Source organism: Apis laboriosa, unplaced genomic scaffold (genome assembly GCF_014066325.1).
Source record: "Apis laboriosa isolate Shangri-la unplaced genomic scaffold, ASM1406632v1 scaffold13_cov153, whole genome shotgun sequence".
Taxonomy (NCBI): Eukaryota; Metazoa; Arthropoda; class Insecta; order Hymenoptera; family Apidae; genus Apis; species Apis laboriosa.
The window spans coordinates 2,253,595-2,262,686 of record NW_025221370.1 but is presented as its reverse complement, the minus strand read 5'-3'; the positions used below and the strand labels follow the sequence as shown (position 1 = coordinate 2,262,686).

General features: G+C 19.0%; 2 protein-coding genes across 4 annotated transcripts in view; both read left to right on the top strand.

The window, feature by feature from the left end:
* LOC122720942 overlaps positions 1 to 3,040 on the top strand; it is a 62,484-nt gene extending 59,444 nt beyond the window's left edge. Inside the window, exons 1-9 of one of the 2 annotated variants that reach the window (XM_043948073.1) lie at positions 311 to 462; positions 564 to 730; positions 862 to 1,106; positions 1,225 to 1,451; positions 1,524 to 1,787; positions 1,854 to 2,045; positions 2,119 to 2,360; positions 2,444 to 2,743; positions 2,841 to 3,040. In XM_043948073.1, the coding sequence (XP_043804008.1) occupies positions 648 to 730; positions 862 to 1,106; positions 1,225 to 1,451; positions 1,524 to 1,787; positions 1,854 to 2,045; positions 2,119 to 2,360; positions 2,444 to 2,743; positions 2,841 to 2,961 (1,674 nt within the window). In that variant the 5' untranslated portion in view covers positions 311 to 462; positions 564 to 647 and the 3' untranslated portion in view covers positions 2,962 to 3,040. Of the gene's footprint in view, positions 1 to 310; positions 463 to 563; positions 731 to 861; positions 1,107 to 1,224; positions 1,452 to 1,523; positions 1,788 to 1,853; positions 2,046 to 2,118; positions 2,361 to 2,443; positions 2,744 to 2,840 lie in introns of those variants that run through there. The other variant, XM_043948075.1, reaches the window with a different exon arrangement.
* A 485-nt stretch (positions 3,041 to 3,525) lies between these two features.
* LOC122720904 (ATP-dependent DNA helicase Q5-like) lies at positions 3,526 to 7,864 on the top strand. Of its 2 annotated transcripts, XM_043947978.1 has the most exons (13): positions 3,526 to 3,749; positions 3,869 to 3,993; positions 4,141 to 4,305; positions 4,436 to 4,612; positions 4,676 to 4,855; positions 4,929 to 5,034; positions 5,103 to 5,214; positions 5,281 to 5,508; positions 5,575 to 5,766; positions 5,851 to 5,980; positions 6,057 to 6,329; positions 6,464 to 7,652; positions 7,727 to 7,864. In XM_043947978.1, exons 1-13 carry the CDS (start codon positions 3,620 to 3,622, stop codon positions 7,771 to 7,773), a joined length of 3,054 nt encoding a protein of 1,017 aa, XP_043803913.1. In that variant the 5' UTR covers positions 3,526 to 3,619; the 3' UTR covers positions 7,774 to 7,864. The 2 variants fall into 2 exon arrangements, with proteins under 2 accessions (XP_043803913.1, XP_043803914.1); XM_043947979.1 differs by lacking the exon at positions 4,141 to 4,305.
* The last annotated feature ends 1,228 nt before the right edge of the window (positions 7,865 to 9,092 follow it).

The following is a 9,092-nucleotide window of genomic DNA, read 5'->3' as shown; positions in this document are numbered from 1 at the left end:
AAGATTAAGAATTGAAGATTTTTTGAGTATTTTTAATAAATAATACTGATAGTCAATTTTTATTCTATTTCTAATTTTTTCTCCCTATAATATACTTTAATATTTTCTGTTTTTTTAAATATAGCGTTGATTTTATTTTTCTCTTTTTCTCACTATTTTCTTTCCTTGTCTATACTTTATAAAATTTATGCGTTTAAGAAACAGCTTTCGTATCTGATATTATTTTTTTTGCTTAATCTATTAATTAAAAATCTTAATAGTTATATATATATATATATATATATTTACATTCTTGTATGTAAAGAGTATATATATTTTACATGTATAAATTTTTCTTCTTATATCAATTAAATGTTTCCAAAAGATCTTACAATCAAATAACCTAAATTTTATTTGTTGTCAACAAAATTTTTATATTTTACATTACGATGGAAACAATTAAAAATTATTTATTCTGTCAAGGTTTGTACAAAACATAGCATAAATAATATTTTGTTTTTTATTTTTATTGAATTTATTTTAAGAATATTTAATTTAAAATTATCTTTATTTTACATTTTCAGTTTGATGTATAAATGTGTGTATGTAGCTTCAATTAAGTTTCTTTTGTTCATGAAATATTTTACTATAATTGACCTTTTTTAATTATGGAAAAATCTAAAGATACATTTGCATGGATTTATCAATTAGAATGTCCACCAATAATATTTAATACTTCAGTACAAAAAATGTTTGTATAATCTTAATAATATGTATTTTATTTTTTTTTATAAATATATAATTTGAATATGATATTGTATAAATTTATGTTATCTAAATTATGATTATATTTCAAATATAAATTATATATATTATTTATAGATTAAATTCAAGACTTATAGGACTTATGTGGGATGATTTAGCTGATGTTATATTTAATACTAAAGAAGCCAAAATAATACGAAAAAATATTTTATTACATCATTTAAAACAAGGGACATCTAATAATGTTATTGAATGTATGAAAAATTTATTACAATTAAAATTAAATAAAAATGATTTAAAAAATCAAATATCTAAATTAGAAGAAGAATACGAGCAACAAGATTTTATAGTTAGACAAAAAGGTATGTTATTATTAGAAATATTATAAGGTATATATTTAATAGATATTATTATATTATTATTATTATTATTATTATTATTATTTTTATTATTATTATTATATTATTATTTATATTATAGTCCAAAAGTTACAAGACATTTCATCCAAACGTTCTGAGGTAAGGGCAAAAAGAGATTTACTTAAGATGAAATATGATCAAACTAAAACACAACTTAATGATTGTAATGATATGAGAGCAGTTTGTCATTATTTAATGCCAAGTACTTGTAAAGATTTAGATCATAAAATATTAATAGAAATGTCAGATGTGGTAACAAGTCTTTGGACTGGAGCAAATAAAAGACACGTATGTATATTATTATATATTACTTAGAATAATGATAATTAAATAACTATTTTATTTACATTATATTTTTAGGTATGGGATACAATATCAAGTAATCTTAATCATATTGAAGTATCTACATTATGGCATTATTTATATCAGAAATTATCAGAAGATGTGAATATATTAATTAATTCAGAAACCATGAAATCAATGGATACAGATGAAAAAAATATAAATATTGCTATTGTTAAATTATATGGACAACACATTTCTATGGTTTCTAAACGATTATTACATAATACAAGAGCAAATCATCATGAGCAAAATGTTTTGGAATATATTGAAAAAATTGAAGTATAGCATAAATATTAGATAAATATTAAAAATAATTTAAAATTTTAAATCTTATTCTGATTTTAGACAGCTTCAAATAATTCTACAGACATAAGTGATTGGTTAGCATTAACATTAGAAGTTCATAAATTAGAAAATGAACAAAAAAATTTACAAGAAGAAATTGAAAAAATTCAAGATGATATATATGAAAATAATGTGTGTGCATTTGATCTATCACAATTAAGTGTAGAAATTCAAAATGTTGATAGTGAAATTGTATGTTAACAATTCATAATTATTATGATTTATATATATATGTATTTTTATATTAATTTTATATTATTTTTAGGCAGAATATATACAAAATATACGACAATCCTTAATTCTTTTAAAATGTGCACCAAGATTTCTTATCCAATCTAAAGAAAAAATAAATTCGGAGTTACAAAAAATAATAACAATGCGGGCTGATGGATATGATTCTACAATGTTAGAAAATGATTTAACTACTGAATTAGATATATTTTATGATATTTTAGATCTTAATGCTTTAAAGAAAGTTATGTTAAAAGGAGAAATTGGAGTTTATAGGTAAAAAGAAATTTTGTATCTAAAATTATAAATTATATATTAATTTATATAAATGTACAATTTAATTTATACAAATATTTTAGGTATATGAAAAGTTGTTTCAATGAAGCTTGTGTTTCAATTACTAATTCTCAGTTTTCAAATATTAAATCATATTTTCCATTGATTCAAATACCGATATATTCTTTAATAGAATGTTACAAGAATTTAATTTCCATGTATAAAAAATTCGAAGTTTTAGAAACTGAACAAAATTTAAATTTACCCATGTTAACATATAAAGAAAATAACTATAATACAATTGAACTTTTAAATTTATCAAAGGTTATTAATGTGAAAACAAGAACAGAAATTGATAAATTTAATAATATTTTAAATGATTGGTATGTATATATAATTTTATTAATTTTATTAATATTGGTATGTATATATATTAATTTTATAACATACAGATATTAATCTTTATTTTATTATTAACAGGGTAAATCAACCTGTTCAAAAAGTAATGGAAATTATTGACAAAACTGTAGATAATGCTACTTTTTCAGAATGGATTGAACGTTACGATGTATTATTATATATGTTACAAAATTCTACATAGTGTTATGTGTATAAATATATTCTATTTTTTTTGTAAAAAATTTGTATTACATAAAATTACAATATATAATAATTTATATACACGATATTATGTTTTATTACATAATTGTATTATATTGCAACAATAATATTATTTTATTATTAGCTAATATGTAATTATATGTAATTAGTAAATTGAATTTCACCATAAATACTATATAATATTATATAAATATATATATTATATGATACATATTTCTTGCTCTTTGCATAGAATTTTATATATAATAAATAATACATTATTAAAATTTCATTGTATTATAAAAAAATTGTATTATAAAGAAATAATTATTTATATTAATTTTCTAAGTACATATTTAATATATATACATTAATCTTTTAGAATTATATATATTCTTAGAATGTTTGTTTCTTTTAGGAAATTTCGATATGATATTTTGGTAACAGTTAGGTATAAATAGTAATTCTTTATTACCCTAGTATTTGGAAGTTAGGAAATTTTATTATACAATGCCACACAATAATGAAATAACATTTTATAATTGTATGGTTGCATTAATGGAAATTTTACTTGTATAATTCATAGCATCGTGTTAAATAATAATTTTATAAAAAGTAAAATAAATCATTTTTTATAATGCAATAATAATAGCATTTTTATGCTGTTAAATATTAAAGAATCTAATTTATTAGAAGATAAAATGCTATCAACTGTTTTAAAATCTGTATTTGGTTATGATGATTTTAAAAGTGATATTCAAAAGCAGGCAACCTCTGCTATTTATAAAGGTTTAATATTTATTAATATTAATATCATTTACATATAATAAATATAAAATCTATTTAGTCATTTATTTTGAAAATAAATATTATTTGTTTTAAAATAAATTAATAATAAATATTTTTAGGTAAACAAGATGTATTTGTATGTATGCCAACTGGATCTGGCAAATCACTTTGTTTTCAATTGCCAGCATTAATGAAAAAAGATAAAATTACAATTGTTTTTTCACCATTATTAGCTTTAATGAAGGTATGTATTTTATATTATAATATATATTATAAATGTATATATAATGTTTAAAAGTAATTTAAACTAATTATATTATAATATTATTATTATAAATTATAATATTAACTTATATTTTATATACATATATTATTATATATTTTATTATAGAATCAAATAGATTTTTTAATTAGCAAAAAAATTAATGCAAGTTCATTGAACTCAAATACATCTTCAAAAGAAAGAAATGCAATAATAAAAGATTTGACATCAAATTCTCCAAAAATCAAATTATTATATGTTACTCCTGAAATGGGAGCACAACAACATTTTCAAGTAAATTATTAATTCATAATTATAATAAAATATTTATTATATTTTTTAAATATTTATATTTTAATTATTTACTTTATATTATTTATTATACTTTACATATTAAATAATTATTGCAATTATTTTTCTATAGGATATAATAATAAAATTAAAGAAAACAAAAACACTGTCTTATTTTGTTATTGATGAAGCTCATTGTTTGAGTCAATGGGGTCATGATTTTAGACCTAGTTATAGACAACTAGGAATATTTAAAAAATTATGTCCTAATATTCCAATAATTGCATTAACAGCTACTGCTGCAAAGGAGGTAAACAAATTTAAAATGGTGATAAATACTTAAAATTTAATTATATGAAATATATGTTTATAGGTAAAAGATGATATACTCCAATGCTTAAATATGAAAAATCCTGCAATATTTTCAGTTCCTGTTTTTAGACCTAATCTTTATTATGATGTATGGTTTTTAGAAATATTAGATAAGCCTTTTGAACATTTAAAAAATTTTATTATAGAAAGTCTTGGTTCTCAAGATAAATCCATTCCAAAAGTAAGTCATTGCATATGATACATTTATTTTTATATATAATATATATTAAATTATATTTAAAAATTAATTTTAGGTTAAAAAAGGTTGTGGTATTATTTATTGTAGAAAGAAAGAAGCAACTGAAATAATTGCACATAAATTGTCTAATTCTGGTATACCTACTCTTGCATATCATGCAGGTATACATTATTGAAAATGAAACTAATAATAATAGAAAAATGTTAATTACAAATAATTATTTTTGCAGGTTTAAAAAATCAAGAACGTAATGAAGTTCAAAATAAATGGACATCTGGTGAAGTACCTGTCATTGCAGCAACATGTAGCTTCGGAATGGGTGTAGATAAAGGATCTGTTAGGTAAATTAGTTTATTAAGAAAATAAATTTATAAATGTTATTTTCATTAATATAATTTTATATATAGATTTGTAGTACATTGGACAGTTCCTCAAAATATAGCAGCATATTATCAAGAATCTGGTAGAGCTGGCAGAGATGGTAAACCAGCATTTTGTAGAATCTATTTTAGTAATGAAGAATATGCGCCTATTGCATTTCTTATTAAGGAAGAAATTACAGAAAAAAATTCAGAACTTATAAAATTAAGATGGAAAAATTTTGAAAAAACTGTTTCTTACTGTCTTGAAACAAAGTAAGAATTATTATATTGCTTATAAATATTTTTTTTCAACATACAAATATTTAATGCATTCTACAGATGTAGACATGCGGTATTTTCTAAATATTTTGGAGATAGTCCACCGCAATGTAAGGATAGGTGTGATGTATGTAAAGATAAAGATATTGTTCAAACAAGAATATCACAATTTGAAATGTCTCAAACTAGATCACGAATATCTAAATCTAATAATAATTTAGATGGCTTTGCTTTACCAAAATATGATAATGAGTAAGTAATATATTGAAAAAATATTAAGATTTTATATATTTTTTACTATATTATATTAGCTTTAATTTCTTATTTATTTTTAAGATATTGTGAAAATGAATATGATGAGAAAACAGTTTCAAGAGAAAAACTTTTATCCGAAAGTAAACGAGAAGCTAAAGAATTAATTGAAAAACAATTTGCTATTCGAAGAAATAATAGTAAAAACAATGAGGTAAAAAGCTAGATTTATATATATTTTTGTTGCATTTTGTTTCTTTCTTTTTTTGTATTATATTTTTCTTTTTCAGTTAAAAAAACAAAATCGTGAAGATGCTAAAAAATCTCATGTACGTGCAGCTGATAGTACTGATATAAAAATAAAGGGTTTAGCTGTCCAAATTCGAGAGCATTTTTATATTCAGTTAAGATCAGCATTGCTGGATAATTATGAGAAGATATTTCCTGAATCTAAAGGACAGATTCAAGAAAATGATATGCATAATGTAGCATACAATCTTGAATATAAAATTTTATGTAATAGTAAAATTGCAAATAAATATAAATTTGATATGTCTAAATTGGTATGTAACATATTTTATATTTATAGATCAATTACATATAGTTTGAATTTAATAAATATAGAATATTTTATTATATGAAATATAGAATATTATATTATAAAATAATATAATTTAATAAATTTTGATAAATATAGATTTCTTCTGTACGGAAATGTACCAGCGCTAATGAGCTTCATGAATATTTACATGATTTTAATATAAACAGCAAACAAAATATACAACCAGAATATTTTCATGAGTATAATAATAAAGAAGAAAAAAATGAAATTAATTTAGAGCAAAATATAGAAGGTAGAAATATATTAAATCAGCAAATAAATACGAATATTTCTTGTCCTACTTTTAAGACTGCTTTAGAACTTAGAAGAAATGAAAATAAAATTGATAATACTAAGAAATATATATTTGAAGCAAGTATTTTACAAGATGATAATAAAGTCAATATAATAGAATCAAAACAAAATGTTAATAAAAATTGTTTTCTTTTTGATAAAAAAAATAATATTGCAAAAGATAATAATGAACAAACTATAAAAAAAGATACGACTAATAATTTCGAAATGTTAAGTGGTTTTACATGCGCTCGAAAAATGTATGAAAAAAATGAAATATTAAAAAACCAAAATAAAAAATTACAAAAATCTTTAAAGGAATTTCCGAAAAAAAATATAAAAAATAAAAAAGAATCTCCCATAAATAAATCAGTTTATGAACAAATTTTATTACAATCTGCAAAATCAAATTTCGTTACAATAGAAAATAATGAAAGTAACAATAGTATAAATACCAAAGATCTTCAAAAATATCAAAGTAAAAAGCGATTTAGGAATGTAGATTTATTTGAAAATAATGTAGATATAGAATTAAATAAAAAAATGAAGTTTGATGAAAAAAAATCTTTTGAAATTTTAAATAATGAGAAACAAGATAATAATAGAAACGAAATTGGTACAAAGAAAATTGTGAATGATCTTGATGAAAATAGAAGTGATAACGAAAAAACTGAAGATTTTAAAACTAAAAAATTATTTACAACAATAAAAGAAGAAAAAGAAGAAATATCAAAAACGAAAAATATAATAGAATCTATAGAAAAAAAAACATCTTTGAATGAAAAACATAATAAAAAGAATAATTTAAAACAATACAATAAAAATAAAAAATTATTAGTACTTGCAGATAAAGCTACTCAATTTAAAACTGTAGAAATTTTAAAATCATATTTGATGAAATATTATCGATCTGAACGTATTCCTGATCGAACAACATTTTCAAAAACATGTAGAAAAATACATCATACTCTTCTTGCTCAAAAAATATTTGGTAAAGTATAATTTAAAGAAGTTGAATCTTTTTATCGTTATTTAATTAATTTAAATTAATGATAAATGTTTCAGATGAAGAGGGAATACAACAATTTGTTACAAAATATATGACAAATTAATAATTTTTATTGTAATATCATTTGTATATATATTTATATAAGATTATAAATTAATTTATAAATTTTTATTTATTATATATATTCTTTAAATACAATTTTGTATCGTAATATTTTATTATAAATTAAAGAAGAATATCTAAATTAAAGCTCAAATTTCCTAATTTTAATTATTAATATTTTTTTATTGTTACATTTATTCTTAGAATAAATGTAGAATTTATTTTTTATATGTGATAATGTATCATGTATGTTATTATTTATATGTATTCAAAATTTAACTTGTATAATTGTGTTATATATTATATTATGTATATAAAAATTTGGTAAAATATAAGTTTTATTATTTTATATTTTATATATCATAATATTAATTTGATTTTTTAATTTGTTTATTACAATTTAAATAAAATATAAATCATTAACTACTTTTTAATTTTCAACAGGAATATAATAAATAAATTTTTATTACAAACATTATTTATTGAGCAATTCTTATAAATATAATATCATTAACATTTCATTAGCAAAAATTACAATATTTATGCAAAGAATATATTCATTATTTACATGAAATATATAAAATATGCAACTAAAGGAAACAGAATTTGTATATACAAAAATTTTAAAATGCATTGTTTTTTTCTCATTTCAAAATTAAATATAATAATATAGATTATTGTAAATATTATTATTTAAAAATATTATTTCCTTAGTTGACTACAATTATAATTAAATCTATAAGGCAAGATTGATGAAATTAAAAAAAAGTATTGTACTTATTAACAAATTTTTGACATATCATTCTATTTTTTATGAACTTCATAATTATTTTTTTTTTGTTTTAAAATTACATACAAATGTATATACTATTTAAAAGCCTTAATTCATAATAATATAATATGTCATATATGTATATAAGAAAAATTTGTAATTAATATTTCATATATATTTACAGATAGAAAATTAATAAAAATTAATAAAAATCTAATATTAGAAGATAAATAGCATTTATATTTTAAAAATAATTTACTTTTAATTTTAAAGTTATAAATTTTCAAAATTTCTATAAAAATTTCTAAAAATATATTATATTATTTATAATTTTATTATAAAATTACTACAATAACATCATAAATATATAATTTAATAATATACATATAAAATTATAAAATAAATAAAATTTTTAACAAATTTGCATTATTAAATATAAATATTTAAAAGAGAATTGTTTTATAATGAAATTATCTATTCTATTGAAATTCAATGACAAAATTTCATACATTTAGATACTTATAGTAATTATATAAATTACCATTATT